The sequence below is a fragment of the Zonotrichia leucophrys genome, chromosome 17 (assembly GCF_028769735.1).
Source record: "Zonotrichia leucophrys gambelii isolate GWCS_2022_RI chromosome 17, RI_Zleu_2.0, whole genome shotgun sequence".
Taxonomy (NCBI): Eukaryota; Metazoa; Chordata; class Aves; order Passeriformes; family Passerellidae; genus Zonotrichia; species Zonotrichia leucophrys.
Window position 1 is genome coordinate 6375226 of NC_088186.1, and position 18275 is coordinate 6393500.

At 39.4% G+C, this 18275-nt stretch overlaps 1 protein-coding gene across 4 annotated transcripts in view; it reads left to right on the forward strand.

The window, feature by feature from the left end:
* Nucleotides 1-18275, forward strand: part of CDK5RAP2 (CDK5 regulatory subunit associated protein 2) — a 70271-nt gene that overhangs the window by 13463 nt on the left and 38533 nt on the right. For all 4 annotated transcript variants that reach the window (XM_064727671.1, XM_064727674.1, XM_064727672.1 and 1 more), the window contains 6 exons: nucleotides 4775-4945; nucleotides 5670-5843; nucleotides 10340-10437; nucleotides 13764-13894; nucleotides 15489-15604; nucleotides 17047-17175. In XM_064727671.1, coding sequence (XP_064583741.1) covers nucleotides 4775-4945; nucleotides 5670-5843; nucleotides 10340-10437; nucleotides 13764-13894; nucleotides 15489-15604; nucleotides 17047-17175 — 819 coding nt within the window. The remainder of the gene's footprint in view (nucleotides 1-4774; nucleotides 4946-5669; nucleotides 5844-10339; nucleotides 10438-13763; nucleotides 13895-15488; nucleotides 15605-17046; nucleotides 17176-18275) is intronic.

Consider the following 18275-nt stretch of genomic DNA (forward strand, 5'->3'; position numbering starts at 1 on the left):
GCTGCTTGATATTCTCTTGAGGGTTTTTACCTTGCTGTGGGCATTCAGATGAGCTCTCCTGCTCCCAGCACTCACAGCTGATGCAACAAATGAATGACCAAGTTTCTCCTTTTCTTCATTTGGAAAAAGGATGCACCTTCTGCTGAGGCTTTGACACAAACCACTTCTCACCTGAATGCTTTGTCATGTGGATTTTGTTAAAGTCTTCTCACCATTGCTTCCAGGAGGGCAGCATTTGCATAATGAGCAGAGTCCTGCTTGCATCCACAGTCTGATCCTCCTCAGTTAGGGATTAGTCTCCTGCTATATTAAATTACATAAAAGATTTAATGAGCCTGTCTTTATTCACTAGATGTTTTGGTTCCATTATTAAATAAGGACCTTAATAAAGCAGGGAGATGTGGAAATTGCTGCTCCTGCACTATTCCTTAAAACCAGCAGAGGGGTCTCTTTACCTGCAAATAAATGAAGTTCTTCTCCCCCCTCCTACTCCCAATTTAAAGCATTTTTGTTTGATTGTCAACTGTGGTTTGGCTGCCATCACAAAATCTCTATCTTTGGTGTGCTTTGAGATTTCTTTGGGGTGTTGAGGTTAAGGAGAGTGAGAACAGATCGCTGCTGTCAGTGAAACAGCCACAAAGAACATTTATTGATTTGAAGTATTTTATATTTAACTGTCTTCTCTATTCAGATTTTTTTTTTTTTCATCTCTCAGGGCAGCTAGAATATAACTGTACAGGAAAGACAGGAAAAATAGGACTGAGGAGGGAGTTGCTAGGGGATTTGAAGTTAGCTGGATTACAGAAGCCCTGTTTGACTCCATTATGTCCAAGTTTTTCATGTAAATGATGAGCTCCTCGGGGAAAAGCATTCCTGCCAAAAGATGAGCAGTCTTATAAAAATTATATCCCTAACCTATTTCCTACTCCTTGCAGAACAGCTGCTTCAATTTCAGAGCTGCAAGTACATTGGATAGAACCACATTGCCTGTGAAGTGTTGCCCATTAAGTAGTAGATATGTGGGAGTTAAACAATATGCTGTGAGATTTTGCTCTTTGACAAATAGGAGGCTGCTTCGGTGATCTGCTGCAAACTTTTTATGAGACAGCCTTAAAAACTCAGTTCTATTTATGCTCCAAGATGCCTATTCATCAGTGTTTCTATTTTGTTGGAATAAAGTTAGCAAAAAAAGTGTATAAACTGTAGAAAATGCCCTCAATCTCTGTAATGAACTGCTGCTCTAGCTCTTCACTCATTCACAGGGAAATTTGCAGTGACTTTCCATGTACTGTAATTGGGGTAATGCTAAATTTTGCATATATTCATTAAAAATCCCCAAACAGCTCCCCCTAAAATGTATTTCTGGGCCTGCTGTAAACCCAGTTTGAGTGGACATGAATTGGGCATTACTGTCCTGGAAAGGAAGAAGGTGAAACTAAATCAAATAAGATTGTTACACGTGAGCTGATCATCCAGATCACAGATTTAGTCCAATTTTAGGAGTTTCCTGTATTAATGGGTTTAGATGTTCTTGAACCATGTTCCTGCCTTAGGGTGGGCAGCTTTAAAAGGCATCTGAAAGAGCTTTTAAAGCTCTTTCTGTTCTGTGCTTTCCAAATAAGCATCACTATCAAGATGCTGTTAAACATCACTTAAAGCTCTTTGGAACAAGAAATTTTGGACTTTTATTTTTACACACTATTGGTGAGGAATAAACATCTCATCCTTGATGTGTTCATGGCTGTGATGGTGCTGTGCCTGTAACAGGGCTGGAATGCTTCTTCCTTGAGAAGTTTGTTCAAATTTACATGACTAAACACTTCCCATTCTCTCTCCAGGCCTAAATGTAGACAGTTCAAGTGTATTTACTAGATATTCATATTTGATCAGTTGGTTGGGGAAATGCATAATAACTCATTAGGCAGAATTTATTATTTAGTCTTCCTAGCTGTAGTTTAGCCTGAGAGGAAGATTTTGGAGCTTCACAACTTAATTATTCACCAAACTGGTTTTCATCTGACAAGGAGGGGGAGGCATCTGCTCCAGTCTTCTATATTAGAGTGTTTCACATTCATTTTTCTTAGTTCAGCTATCATTAATCATAGGGAAGTCTCTTGGGGAAAAGGTTGGCAGAGAGAATTGCAAAGTTTATGCTCTGAGAGCTGTAGGTACTATATTACCCTTGCTAGTCAATGTATAGAAACCAATAGATTTTCTCCCAGACAATTTGAGTGGTCAATGAGTTCAAGCAAGCTGCTACAGTGATGGATAGTTTGGTGTGTTACACAATTCCAGCTCATGCAAAGAAGGTAATTTTCAGTCTCACCTTTAGCTTGCCTTGGGAAGGATTTAGGGAGTTCTGGGGGCAGAAATAGGAGAGGCAAAGTTATGTGCAAATTGGAAATTTCACACAGGCTGTTCTGCTTTATCCACAATTACATCCCTTGTCAGTCCAGCTCTGCCCATAAACCTGGCCATTACTGAGTTCTGCTGTTTTAGGGCAGAAATTTGGTTTCTGCACCTGGCAGGTGCTGTGCACCAGGAGCACTGAGATGAGATAACAGGTTGTTGCAGCAGCATCTTTCTAACTCTGCATGTCTGTCATCCTCAAGCTGCTTGTGGTTTTCACTAAGAGTCACAGTGTTGGTCACTTGAAGTTGCAGGCCAGCTGAAAAGTCCCCTGAAGTTTAATTACAGGTAATGTGTCAGTTCAAGCCACTCAGTCACATGATAGCATAAAAATAACATTTAAAAAAGCCAAGGAGTGACCTTTGCAGCACAGGGAATGTGATAACACTGCTGTTGATCCTTTGCTTCCAATTGCAGTGCTGTGTGGGAACAGGTTTAATGTGACCCACTTGAAGAGTTCCACAACTTGGAGCCAAAAGCCTTTGCAATTATCAGAGCTTCCCACTGCAGTTTGTATTTATAGGCAGCAGTTAGGGAAAAACAGGAACATATTGGAGAGTTTGGGTATCTAGACAAAACTTGGACCAGTTTCTGCTGTTCTTCAGTTTTCTTAGTCAAGCAAGTGGTTCTTTTGCTCCTGAAAAAAATCAGTTTGTAGAACTGAGGGTCAGGGTGTAATCATTCTTTGAATAACATTTGAGGGGGTTTTGGGAGCTGTTAGGTGTTTCTTAGCTGAATCCTGGAGATGAAGCTAAAATGAAGAAAGTAAACCAAAAGGCTTTGTAAATGACATTTTGCATTTAATGTGCAAAATAAACAGAAATAAAACAGTGAAGTAATAAAGTGATGTTAAGGATTTGATGTGAACCTGCATGAAGCAAGGTAATTAAGTCAAGGAAAGGACATAAAACAGTTTGTAAAGAGGCTACAATTAAAATGTCACTAGTGCTATTTCTTTGGACTTAGAATAAGAAACAACTATTAAATTTTAAATCCCAGTGGAGGTAAAAATAAAGTTTATAAGTGACTACCATATGTGCAAACTATTTAAAGGGCTCATGCTACTTCACAAATGGGCCCTTTTGGGGAATAAATAGCAAACATTTATTTGAAGATGTAGGCTGTGTTACCTGGTTCTTTGGGTCTGAACAGAAGTTTAGATAGTATAAAGTCTCCTGCAAGTTTTAATTGTTTAATTTTAGGTAACAGCTCCTGTGTTACAAGTTTCTACCTCTCTTTCTTCCACACAATGTGTGCAGTAGAGGAAAAGTTTATTAAATGAGATTGGTGTCTCCTTCAGCTGACAGTGTTGAAACTCCCCAGCCAACCAGCAAAAATGTTGGAAGTGACACAAAACAGTGGTGGTGGGAGAGAAAGTGGAAGGACAGAGAAGCCAAGTTGGAAATTTTCTTACTGCCTTGTGCTCTTGAATATTTTCCACTCTATCTGTGAGCTGGCTATAAATCCATGCTAATAATCTCATATATTCACATAGATGCAGTGATTGTCCTGGAATGTCAGGAACAGGAATTGTTTGATGTTATTTCTTGGGAGCCAAGGCTTTGTCAGGTGGCCAGACTTTGGAGCCATGGAGAGCTGTGATTCAGTGGAGTGGACAGATCTTGGGGTGCAGAGGAAACTGGGTTGTGCTTGGTACAGCAGGTGTGCTCTCATTGCAGCATTTCATGTTGGTCCTAACAGATCTCAGAGTCCTTGGGACTTGCTGCTGTGTAGAAGCTGTTGAAAGAGATTTTTCCTGTGGTTTAGAAGCAGAATATCCACATTTCTGTGCTGGGAAGCTAAGATGTAGAACTAATACAGCTAATCTTGGAGCTGCAGGAAGTAATTAGCAGAGCCAGAGTCAAGATCAAGTTCTGTTCATCCCTTCTGATCATGAGCTTGACCTGGTTGGTCATTTGAAGTTTGTGTTCTTGTCAAAAGAAAAAAGTTTTAACATTCCTGACCTTTTGTTTGATGCCAGAGTAACCAGTGTGCAACAATTTTCATGGTGTGATGAGAAAAAAGGCAAATGACAAACTGAATCACCTGTAAGCAATTTTCTCCTATTTCTAGCCAGAGAGTAAATTGACTCAGAAATGAATGTTCATTCTGACAACATCTATGTGCATAATATTCCCAACAGCCTTGCAGAACAGCCATTTTGTATGAAAAGCATTTAAACAACAACCTAGATTTATGGAAGAAAATACTGACATCTCATTTGAAAGTTGTTCTTTCTTTAATTGCATTCATTTATGCCAAGAGAAAGTGGCTTCAGTACATTCTTCAGTGACAGTGTGGGTTGTTAGTCTTAAACTTTCTTTAAAGTTGATTTGCTGCATATTCAGTTTCATTTTTTTTGTAGGACCTTAGAAATCAACTAGAGAAATTACATGGTGAAATGACTGAGAAAGAAAAAGCAGTTGAACACCATTACAATATTCTTTTGAGTGAAAGCAATCAGAAACTGCAGAGCCAAGAACTTGTTATAAGGCAGCTGACAGACAGTGTCAGTCACAAGGATCTGCTGCTTGAGGTAGGTAGACTTACTCTGAAATGAAAAATGGAAAGTTATCATTTGATTTTGTGTGGGGAATTATTACAAAATCACGTTTGTAGTTGGAGTTATTATTGATTTTGAAGATAATCCTTCACTTCTCATCATACTGTATTTGCAGAACAGACCTGTAATTACAGAGTGTGTGACATTCCCCAGGATTTCTTGTTAGGGTTTTGTGAAGCGTGTGGACAGAGGGGGAAGAAAGCTTTACTAATACTTATGTAGGATTGTCAGTGTTGTAAAAGCTCTGAAGTGCTCATGATTTTCAGTTTGTTGTGCACAAAGTGGAAATTGATGAATAGATACTGAAATATTTTATCTCCTTTTCTGGGAGCCCCAAATGTCCTGTATGGGAAGGTTCCTGCCTGAATGGTAACAGGGCCCTGCTCAGTTTTCACAGAGTAAAAATTAGTGATGGTATTCAGCAATGCAGAGAGGAGATGAGGTTGCTCTGTACCTGGAGACAAAGGTGCATGCCTTGACTTCATTTTTTAATACTGAAAAGGTTACATAGGTGGGGAAAGCTTCTTTCTATCATTTTATTTCACTTCTGATATCTTAAATTGAGCTCTTTTTGCAAGGTGTGTAAATAACATGTTCCAGGTCATCCTTGGATATTCTTCTGAACTTTGTTAGGTTTTGTATTTTGCAGTTTCAAATTAGACTAAATTTTGTAAAACTACTTGTTTTCTTTTGTTAGAGACTTGATGGAACAGTTAAAGAAAAGGATGCAGAGCTGCAGGAGCTCCAGAATAAGTGCAAGAACCTTTTAAGAGCTAATGAAGAACTTGAACTGAAAAATGAGGGTTTAGTAAAGGAGAAATGTGCTGCACAGACTCAACAGTCAATTATCAAGATAGTCAGAGAGCTGGAGGTGAGTTTTGCATAACTGATCATTTGCAGGTAAGTACCTGAACTTCAAATTGAAGAGAATTTTGACTTTGGCTGATATATGTTGTAATTCACCATGTTTTGTGCTCTGATGAATTTATATGGCATCACTAAATTCCCTACTTTCAGATTTTTGCCTGCCATAAAGAGGTGGAGTTTTTTTGGTGGTTAGGGCAGCCATAATTCACTGAGTGGGAGGATATCTGCATTTCTGGAGAGAGGTGCAGAGAGGAGTTTGTGTACTTTGGATAGATAAGGGGAAAGATTGCACAGAGCTGGTGACCACAGGAGATAAATGGAATGTGAGGATAAATACAGGTAGGAGTGAAAACATGTCCAGGGTAAGAAGAAAACTGCTTTAAAGCAAAGAAGAATTTGTACAGAAATATATATATTAAAAAAGGATGAGCAATATATGCCCATTACTTTATTTGATGCCATGAATTGAAAAGATTTGTACCTGAAGTGAGAGGTCAAAATTCAAAATTTTAGTTTTAGAAGTACTTCCTTCTCTCTTTACCTTCTGTTCTAGCAAAAAAATAAGTCAGGTACTGTTAAATTTTTGAATCACTGCCTGGCTCCATCAGTGCATCATGGTGTACAGATCATTGAACAAATGAGCTGCTTTTGAAGGTACATTTCTTGTCTCTTTTTGTGTTGTTTGCAGCCTGATGTGTCAAGGTTTCTAAAAGCATCAGGCAAGGTTAAAATAATTAGACTGGTACACAGTAATGGTGGAGAAAGCTTTTTCATTTCTTTGATAATATGTCAGTCATTAACAAGACTTTCTCAAGGAAGTTCAGAATAAAGGGAGCAAATGGCAAAGGAAATACAAGTGCAGTGTTTGGGTCACATTCTGAGCAGTCTGGTGGTGAGATGATGAATGTGATGGGCACTATAATTAACCATGGGAGGGACAAGAACATGTGGAGTCCTGGTTGTGTGACCAGCTCAGAGAAAAGGAGCTGCAGCCCTGTTTGCCTGGGCAGCAGTGAAGGTTTATCCCAGTGATGTGAATGTGCAGACACAGAAAATGGTCTGGGAAAGGCTGGGGGGAAATTCCACTTGTGCACAACAAACTGCAGTGCATGCACCTCACTTGTGTCACAAAGGGACCTAGGATGGAAAATCACAGGGAATTAATGGAAATCAAACAGTGAGTTGCCTGTGTAGCCCTCCCTCTGTTCAGGTGGGTAACCAGGGCAGGAGCAGTGCAGGAAATCACCCAGCCCCACCTTCTAATCACAGCCCATTCTCTGCTCCGTGCACTCAGTGACTGAACAATAGCTAATCACAGCCCATTGTCCTCTCAGCTCAACCTCTGTGTCACCTTTCTCCTGCAAGGACCCACTTGGGCATATTCATCACCAGTTTTTGGACACAGATTAGCCAGAGCTCTGCTCTCATTGGCTGCCTGCCACTCTTGGATGGCTTTGCTGTGCTGCACTGACTCTCAACAAACCCACAGCTGGATCCTCCCCACCAGAGGGGACAGAAACCAGGCTCTTCAGCCTCACTGAGCTTTTAAAGTTGAAGAAATTGATTGGAGAGATACAGAACTTTTCTCTCTTTCAGCAGATCTTTGTAGTTTATTTTAATGTATTGATAAATTTTAAAGCAACCAACACCCCAGAGCTCTGCAGGGTGCCTTGGCCAGGCCAGGAAAGATAAATTACAGGTTCTGATTTTGGAGTTTGGGTTTTTGAGCCACTGTCATGGTCTAGAGAGAGTGAGTGAGGGCATTGATAATTAGGGGAGTTTGGCAACTTCTGACTTGGGGATCTCTGAAGTCTGAGTTAAATGTGTTTTGCAGACAAGGAATTTAGAAATTGGAAGAAATGACCAAATTCTAGTGATGGATGAATGGATGGATCAGTGAGGAGGTATAGCTAATACCCTCCCAGTCATTTATCCTTTAACCTTCAGAGATTTTGAAATGATCCTGAGGGTTGTTGGAACATTCAGTGAGGCGACCAGATATTTATGTGACATTGCCAATAAGTTATTTATTGTGGGGGGTATAAACCTTTTGCTTTCATTGCTTACAATCTAAGGAACCTTTAATGAAAATAAGTTATGTTTTCCACCACTGCTACTTAGGAATAGTATTTCAGACTTTAAATATAGACTTTAACATATTAGATTGCCTCCTTTCACGGGAATATAAATCCTTCACTGCAATATGGTCCTGGATGTCTTGCAGCTATCTCCTCTAACACATTTTCCCTCACACCATGTGTCAAGAGGTTTAATGTTTCATTAACTCCCACAGCATTACAGTCTATTTAAGTTCCAGAGCTGCCTTATGTTTTGTGTACCGTCGGGGAGTTGATTGAAATAATTCACTCCTACGTGTTATTTAGAAATGACAGTAATAATGTACAAAAAAAAGGGATGTTCATGCTGCAAATCCTCATCCTTAATATTCATGAAAGATTCTGAAAAAATCAGGAACACATCCTCGTGATTTTGCTAACCTTTACCCAGGTAGTTGAATTTAGAATTTAATAATTTGTGTATAGCCTGTGACATTTGGAATTAAGAAACAGCTCATGTCTCCTGTTAGGCAAAAAGTTAGGAGAATTTCATGAGGTTACTGAGATTTGGGTACAAATGGAGAACCCAACATGTGAATCCTAAAAGGAACAGGGTTTGTGTGTGGCACTGCTTTGTTCATGCAGCAGCCATTCCTTCCCTCATTTGTGCTCACTAACTGCACAATGACAGTGCTCTGCCAGGGCTGCAGAAAGAGCTTTAATTAGGGTAGAATTCTGTAGTGTCTTCAGTAATAATTGCAAGGTTTGCATCAGACATATGGAGGAGTTCACTAGAACTTTTAACAGACTGTGAAACAACTAAATTAAGTAAAAAGATTAATTTTTTCCTGTTGCTTTCTACGTCATTGGTCAGTGTTTGTGATCAAACTTCTCCAACTTAAATTACAACCCATGTATTTCTTGCTTAATGTCTGTTCTTGAAAGGCTGAGATTCCAGCACGTTGATAAGACTCCTTAATTTAGGCTGCAAGATGTACTTTTAAACTTTTTTTTTCATGAGATTATTTTATTACTGGCCTCTGGATCACCCACCTCCATCTGTTTTTGTGTTTCTCCATGCTCAGTCAGCAGCTTTGCTGGGAGCTCTTTCTCTGCTCATCTAGATAATAAATTAGATGTGAAGCTCAGGATTTTTCACTTTGATACAGAATAGTATTTAATGTCTAAATTGCACCAGAACCTGGAAATGTCTCTTAGATGCAGCCTTTAGGTACTGTTAAATTTTTGAATCACTGCCTGATCCATCAGTGCATCATGGTGGACAGATCATTGAACAAATGAGCTGCCTTTGAAGGTACATTTCCTGTCTCTTTTTATGTTGTTTGCAGCCTGGTGTATCAAGGTTTCTAAAAGCATCAGGCAAAGTTAAAATAATTAGACTGGTACACAGTAATGGTGGAGAAAGCTTTTTCATTTCTTTGATAATGAGACTTTCCCAAGGAAGATGATGGCAGCTGAGCATGGAGCACCTGTCCAAAGGCAAGGTCACTCCTTCAAAGACTGGAGCATCAGTGGTGGGAGCTGCAGCAGGACCTGCCCGGCAGGTTCCCTTAACTGAGCTTGATTACACTTGCAAAATATTATTTAACATGCTTGCTGGCATATTGTGAAGTAAGAGTGTAAATAATTAAAAGTAAACACAGGTTGTCCTTGCTTTTGTGCTGTTTACTTTGCAGAACACTGAATTGTTCAAATTAGCAGTCTTTGCATCTTTGGTGTCAACTAACGAGATTCTGTTGTAGCTGATTTTTTTTGGTTGCAATTTCCTCCTTAGGAATTGCAGTTGGAATAATAACAGCTGCTTAAAACTCCTGGGTGTAGGTTTCTTCCTTGTTAATGATCTGTTCACTAATGATTTAGTATCTCTGAAGAGTTCCCTTAGCTGTGGCACCTTTTTTGTTCCTCCTTTCAGTTTTGAGTCAAAATAAAAAATAAAGAGAACCAAAAATTCTTTAACAGAGGCAGAATTTGTGCCTGATATTAACCCATCTAAATTTGCTATAATATCCCAGTTATTTTCTCTTTGGAAATGACTGATATCTTAGATACTTTTACATAGTAAGTGCAAGAAAATACTCCATGAAATAGCTGCATTTTTTACTTCCTGCTGAAAAAGTGACTCTCTGGTTGTCTTGGAGTGAAGAAGTCTGGGGAAATTAGTGGATCCTTACTGAGAATGTACCATAAGAGTTTATGTTTATTCTTATAATAATAATATTATCCTTTCTGTGGGTAAGACTGCAGATAAACCATTTTCTTTTCTTCACACAAGTGAAGCAGCAGCTTGTTGTGTGCAGAAAACTGACTTACGGAGTGTCTGATATGTTCATCCTTTATTTGGGGCTCAATATAATCCTTCTTGTTCAGAGTTGGAACAGAATTTGCTGGGTCCCCTCACCCAAATGTTCTTCTTTTCATTCAGGAAAATAAAGAAGCTGAATATGAGAGGCTGATCCTTGCTTTAAGGAAAGAACAGAATATTTATTCTACTCTAGTGAAGACCTTCAAGGAGTCAGATAGGTAAGTGCTTCTGCTTTGGGGGATAATCTGAACTCAAAGGGCAAAAGTCAGAAGTTGTAAAAAAATGTGCAGCTTTACTGGAGATTAGTTTGTTCTGGCCAGTTGTTTATAAGCTCTCTGTAGTAGTCTCTAAAGAGAAATATTTATGTAAGTGAGTTTCTATTATCTAAATTACTTAAAATGTTTCTTTTTAGATTGGAATCTCAAATGAGCCCTGTTTCCATTTATGTACCAAAGTAAGCAGTTGGATTTTCCATACTTAGGTCTTTTGTTTTGGCATCTGTTGTAAAACCAAATTGCAGTGAACTTTTGGGCACTGGACAATTTGCCATTTTTTACTCCTAAAATACAGATAATGCTTATCTTAAAAGTGACACTGTGAGAATTTTCATGAGAATATAAATATGCAAGATTTGGGAGAAGGTTAAACAAAACAGAGTAATTGAAGTTTGCATAGTACACTTTCAGTGCAAAGCATTGAAAAGGGTGGCAGGACCAAGTGGTTTTTAACCTTTTAAAATCAAAGAACCCAACAATTCAGAAAGAAATTTGCAGCCTAATCTGTATCCTGTTATTGCTTGGCAGTTGAGGAGGAAATGTTATCATAAAGAAAATTCTTAGTCTGTAGACAAATGAAATTGAAATGTTTTATAAATAATTTACTGCTATAATTGCAAATTTCTTAATGAAGTATTTAAAACATTTTAGAGCCAGCTCCTGAAAGCAGTGGCTTATACCTGCCAGCTTTGGGGGATGTTTATATATATTTTGCAGTTGTTTTATAGACCACTGTGGTTTGGAAGCCATAAAGAGAAGCAGCACTAGACTGGATGAGATCTGTGTGTGAGTTAAACACTTAGAGCAATGCCAGCTTGTGCTTGGCCACAGCTCAGGACCTGCTTTAGATACTGGAAAAAATAATGACAAATAATGCTAGCAGTCAGCTGATGGAGATTATTTCTGATTTCACATGAAGAGTGGGACCTGGCAGTGGCTCCTTCTCTGTGGGCAGGGAGAGGCTCCACGTTCTGTACAGCAGTGACAGCAAAGCTCCAAAACTGGCTGTTCTAGAATTCCTTTCAAATAAGCAAACCCAGAACTGCAGGTGTAATCACTGGGCTTTTGCAGTGAGCTTCTGTAGGATCAGGATTATTACTCCTGATCCCTGATGTGCGATTTTGGGTGTTGTGTCCAGTTCTGGGCCCCTCTGGTTGGGAATGGTGTTGAGATGAGTGTGTCCAGAGGAGGCAACGAGGCTGGAGAGGGGCTGGGAGCACAAACCCTGTGAGGAAGCCCTGAGGGAGCTGGGGGTGCTCAGCCTGGAGAAAAGGAGACTCAGGGCTGCCCCCGTCACTGCACAGCTCCTGAAAGGTGCCTGTGCTCAGCTGGGGCTGGGCTCTGTCTGCAGCAGCACTGACACAGCCAGAGCACACAGCCTCCAGCTGTGCCAAGGGAAATACAGGCTGGGTATTAGGAAAAGGTTTTTCATAGAAAGAGTGATAAAGTTCTGGAATGGCTGCCCAGGGAGGTGGTGGAGTCCCCATCCCTGGGTGTGTGTAACAAAGCCTGGATGTGGCACTGGGTGCCAGGGTTTAACTGAGCTGTTGGAGCTGGGTTGGACTCGATGATCTTGAAGGTCTCTTCCGACCTGGTGATTCTGTGATTTTGTGATTTTGGAATGCATGGAGCAGTCAGTGCCTGTTGTGCCACAACAGCAGAGGATGCACAGTGAGCTAGGGCTTGGAGCTGCTCTTTTCCCTCCATCTCCCTGTTTTAGGGGCTGGAACATGCTGGAAACTTCATCAGGGCTTGAATCCCAAACTTCTGGGGAATGGGTAAACAAGCCCTGCAGATACACAGATGAGGAAGCTGGGTTTAATTGCCATCAGCAGTGACATGGATTTTGGGCAAACATCTGTTTTCTTGCTGACATCTTCTTTTAGGCAATATTTATTTTAAGCAACCTGGGTGGTTATTTTTCAAAATGAATTACTGGATGTCAGGACCAAGACATTCTTTCTCTCTCCAAGAGGGGAATCAGGGCTTGTTCTTATAAAACCTTTAACTCATGGAAAGGAGAAAATGTGCTTACCTGGCTTCTAGTCATGTGTTGGTTTGGTTTTACTCTTAAATCTTTTTTTGCTGAGCATTTAAGAGAGCTCTCACTTCAAAGAAGCTCTTGTATGAGGAAGAATTGTTTAAAGCAATAGTTTCTTGTGCAGGAACCCCTGACAACAGCACACTTGTCAGGAGACAGAGTGAGAGGCTTTTCATACATGTAGCCTTTTAATTAATGTGCATCTGCAGTACTCTGTTTTTCTCATGCAAGTATGATGTGCTCTGTGCTCCTGTACAGTCTCCCATCAGGTGGATTGAAATTTTTTTTTAAAGATCACTGAATTCTCTGTCATTTAGTGCAGTGACTTGGAAATTCTGCAGCAGCTTAATTTATCTTAAAGCACTAAGGGAAGTAAATGCAAAAATAAATAATACAAAGAATTCAGTAACAGCCTCTTATTTATTTTTTATTAAATCAAATTTATTTCATTTTATTGCAATTTCAGGTTGGTTTATTTTCAGCACTTAAAATCTTTTTACAGATTGATCAGAACTGCCTTGTTGGTGTAGTTGAAGGGTGTGGGAAGATGTAGCAAGGGGCAGCTGATGCTGAAGAGCTTCAGTAGCAAAGTTGCTTAAAAATTAATTCACCTCAAAAATTATAAATTCTAAGTTTGAACATTTATTCCCCACTGTGGTAACTGAGACAATTGAGACAATTTAGAACTCAAGGGATCTTTTTACAGACTGTGGATAAATGAAGAAATAAAACAGTTAGTTATGTCTGGGTCCTATTTTCAATGGAACAGAATCTTTTGATATTTTTCCTAAGTGCAGGATTAGATTATCTGGTGGAGCTCTGTGGCAAGGGAACAAAGTTTCCATGGTCACCACATAATGGAATACACAAAGCCATCAGCATTATGTGATAATGATATTTTTCTGGCACAGTTTTTAGAAGATAGTAATTTAGATTTTCCTTAAAAAGCACTGCTCAGAAAGAGGCTGGTAGAAGAGCTCTGTCATGGGGAAGCTGATTTAGGCAGCAGAGCCCAAAAGAGCAGGAAAACGCTGTGTATGTAAACATTTAATCTCCTCTTTCTATGTAGGGATTTGTTTGTGCTTATGCATCAGAATGATGGAAGTGTGGGATGAAACCCAGGCATGGGGAATGGGGAATGGCTGCAAGCCTGAGTGGAGAGAAAACAGTGCACACCAAAATGTTTTGAATTGAATCTCAGAGATTTATTTGTCCCTTTTTTCCCCAGTATAAATAGCTTGCAAGTGGAACTGAACAACATTTTTATGTTGAGAAAACAGCTGGAGGAAGATGTTTTAGGTAACAGGAATCTCCAGAAGATTTTACAAGATCAGATTAAGGACATTAAAAATCACAAAGGTTTGTATCCATGCCCACCTCAACCCTCCTCTAGCACAAAGGAAAAGTGGTTTTATTACAGTCAGTTTGCTGGCATGGAGATAAAATATTTGAGAGTAAAAAAAGGTGTGAAAATATTTCTTTTTGAAAGGTGCAAAAAGATTTCTTTTTGACTTTCTATACAGATGATTTGGTGGATTTGTAACAGAATGCCTTGGAGCAATCAGGGCACATACAGAGGGAGAGTTTCTTTCTTTATTTCCATGCAGCAAATGTTAGAAATTCCATGGCAGTTCTACTGCAGGGATCATTTCATGCTGCCTGCAGCTTTGTACCCACAGAATTGACTGTGTTCCACAAAAATCAGAGATTCCTGCCTTGGAATCACCTGGTGGCCATGGGATCACTTTCTGACCATGGGATGTAATCACTTCCCAAAGAGCTTGTGGCTCAGGGATTGGTAACTTCCTCCTAACAGAAGTATTTCCAGAGAAAGAAAAAAAATACCTAGAAGTTTTGTTACTTAGTAATTCAGAAAAAGTAGAGCTTTTAAATATAGCTTAGCTTCTGGCTTTTTTGCTGTATGTCTTGGGAGGTGTTTTTAGTATATTCTTAGATATAGAAAAGAATAATATAAGTGGGTATCATTAAATAGTTTACTGCATATGTACAAGATGTTTCTGTTTTATCCCATAGGGGATATATAAATAACAGTAAAGCCTGTTCACTTCCCCTTTCAACTTAGATTTTCAATTTTAGCAGCACTTGACAGCTCTGATAAGTGACAAAAGGTAAACTTCAGCTGTTTCAGAGTTTCCAACCTCAAAAGCCCAGAGATAATCAACAACCAGGCTGGGCCAAAGGTTCTTGTGGATACTCCAGGGTTCTCAGGAGCTGTTGTGCTGAGGGTGAGGCTGGTGGGAATAAAGGTTGGAAAATTAGTAATGATTTGTGACTTTTTGGGTCTTTGCAGCAGCCACGGGATCAGTGTCAGAACTGGGAGAAGGATTTGCATGTCTCTTCTTTGTCCTAATTTAGTTATGCTTTCTCCCTATCTTAATGAGATTTATTTCTAGAATTGTCTGCCATTTATATTGTAAATAAACAGGTGTTTATTGAAACATAAATAATTCCTGCAGTTATAGAGGCAATGAATAAGTAACTATTTTCAATCCAATTACTGCATTCTTTTGACCCAAAAGCAAAATAAGTTCATTAACTTTGTCTAACCTGGCATTTTTCCTTGAGACCTTGTTAAACTATAGTTAAAATAGAATAACTATTCATGCCTAACTTATCCTTCCTAAAAATTATTTCTAATTGTAATGCTAAATATGTAAATTATAATTCAGAATAACATTCACAACTCATGCTGATAACCACAGAAAATACAGCCACAGAAAATGCAGCAAGTCTGTGTGACAGAAGCACAAAGAAATATGAGGACAAATCTTTTTCAATTAAACAGAAAGCTTATTTTGGGAATGAAACATTCTGAGTGGCCTCCCACAGACTTACTGAAAGGTTCTTATTGGAAATGTCCTGTGCATTCTGTGCTGTGTTTTCCTGCAAATGGAATTTCTGAAATAACGTCTGTCCTTGGCTATTTTGGCAGATGAAACTCTATCTTTCTGTGGAGATCAAACATCTTATATGAGTATCTGTTTAGGAGAACAAGACCATTTAAGCCTTCAGATAGACCATCTGTCTCTGGAAGAACTTAAAAAAAAGGTATTGATCTTTTTCATTATTTACTGTTCCTAATGGCTTAATTCTGCTTTGTTTCTAGTTTCTGTGTCTCTCACAGGAGCATTTTTCTAGGTGCAGTTGGGTAGATCTGCAAGGATTTGAAGCTCCCATCTCTGTGGTTTGTGACCCACCTTTTATGAACTATTTAGACTTTGTTACACCCATGGGCTCCAGAACCAGCTGAGAGCTGAGTGATTTCCAGCCAGGGTTTGTGATCTTGGACACCTGAACTCAAGGCTTTGACTCAGTACAAGTTTCAGACTTCATCTACATCATCTCCAAAGAAAGGTTTTGCCTTGAGCATCCCACAGTGTGTATTTCATGCACCTTTATTAATCATGGAGGTGGTGGTGTCTATACTCTATATTCTGTATAGCACACTACACCCCAGGATTTGCAAATCTTTTGGTAAATAGGGCATGTTATAAAATAACCCTGGGATAAGTTCTCTATTCTGTGTAAGGAGAACTGAAATTTAGAGATGAAATATGCAGCCCAAACAATTAATCAGTATTGAAGTTCAAAAACTTCTCTTTCTCTTGATCCTGCACAGTGACATCTGATCCATGCACCAGTTCATGACAAGGAATAATTTTGAATCTGGTTGGTTGGGAGTGAGCATAAGTGAAGTTTTTCTGTTTCTCAGGGACAGCTGAATTGTAGGCAGGTGCTCATGCTCTGGAGGTGGGTAGTCTGAAGGAAGGAAGTTTGTCTTACTTGGAACAGGTGTCCCTAAAAAAGCCCCAGATTGTGTCCCAGTGCCATTCTGGGGTTTCACCACTTTTATCTCTGAGCATGTTCCTTCAGAAGGCTCAGGGACACTCAATAGCAAAAGTTATTTATAGGTAATTTCTTACTGGAAAATGGGTGTGACTGAAAGCTGACCTGGTTTTCCAAGTATATTAATTGGTCTGATAAGAAAATTTCACTTTTTTCTCCAGACTTCTTGATACACTTCATGGCTTTGTGGCCATGAGAGTTTTGAACCCAACTGCCCAGTCAGATTCTGTGTCTGTGAAACTGCTCAGAATGAGCTTTTAAAGGGGCTTGGAGAAGGAAGAACATCTTGTTCCTGAATGCTGCTTATTTCCAGTAATGCTGTTTTTTATTACATTAAATGTTTCTTTTCAGATCAGCTGTTTGTGTCAGTGCCCTCAGGTTTGTTCTTGCTACTGAGTTGTGAAATTTGTTACCTAAACTTAATAAGAATGACACAGACTGTGAACTACAGTGTTCCAAATGAGGGTCCCTTGAACACTAATTCACAAATACAACCTCATGTTTCCATACCTTGGGAGATGAACACAGAGCAGATACACAAACCCAGTGCAGTTTGCATTTAGCTGGAGATTCATCTGCCATCATTTGTTTTCCCTCTAGTTTGGATGTTACCAGTTCTGCTTGTTCTTCCTTTGCTTATTTAGGTTGCTGACCTGCTCCTGATGGTCAAAGAGCTGCAGTCAATTAATCAAGAGCTTAAGGCAAGACAGTCTGGGTGTTGTACAAAGGATTCTCAAGGAAAGGAAGCCCTGGAAATACTAAACCACAGAGAGGTGGGTTTTCTGTTTTAAAGTCTGACTCTCACATCCAATCTGCCTTTTGGAGTCGTTTACATCAGTGCAGGAGTGTAAAGCCCTTGGGGCTGAGGTTGCTAATTCCTTATAATAACTTTTGAAATTAATGATGTAAACAACTTTAACATGTTAGCATGACAGAGAAGCAGCTCAGTGCAAGTGTTCAGTGATGTGTCAAGTTGATTTTAGGGAAGCAACATCCTCATTTAAATATTAATTGGGTCTGTGATCTGTTTGTTTTGTCAATTGAAAAGGAGGGAAATAGTTAACTTTACAAAGAAAGCAATATCTTAAAAAACATTTTAGTTATTCCTGAAAGTCTGTTTTTATTGCATAGTCATTCTCAGGTTGTGTCTAATTATTTAAGAGTTTCCTTCAGATCTCTGATGCATCTTCAAAATAGGAGGGTTCAGTGTAGACAAAACCCAAGGAATAGAACTTCAGCTCACTTAAACACATGGCTGGTTCTTCATAAAAAACAGAGAAGTGCCTGAAGAAGGGGCCAGCACTGTAGTGGGTTGCTGAGAGGTGCCAGGAAATGAAATAATCCCTGCTGGGTGTTTCATTCATTTCCTCAAAGCTGGGACTGGTCTCAGCTGTGGGCAAAATCCTTGCACTGGGAGCATTTTGGGTGCTGGGTCCCCACATGTGTGTCCAAGAGTTTCTGGGTGACCCTTCCAGCTTGGAAAGTATTACTTGAAATGTGGTAATTCAAACACTGTGGTAATTCAAACACTGGTAGTGTTTGTCTTTATGTTCCTTTGTGGCTTTTGCTTTCAGTTCCATCCTTGTGCAAAATGTATTGAAGAGGAAGGAAAGAATACAAAAGGAATGATGATGGTGCTGGTACTTTGTGTCTTGAATTCCTGAATTAAACTCAAAAGAGCAAGATTAGAAATAATTTGAATCAGTTCTGTGCAGGACTGGCTGATTCAAGAACTAGGACTGTGGAATTAATGTTTTTTCTGCAGAACTCAGGAATAAAGCTCCTGTCTTTTCCTGGATGTGCTGCAGGTATACTGGGATAGTCCCAAAATATTTTTGCTTCTTCAGTTTTAAGACACAATCATGCTGTCTTT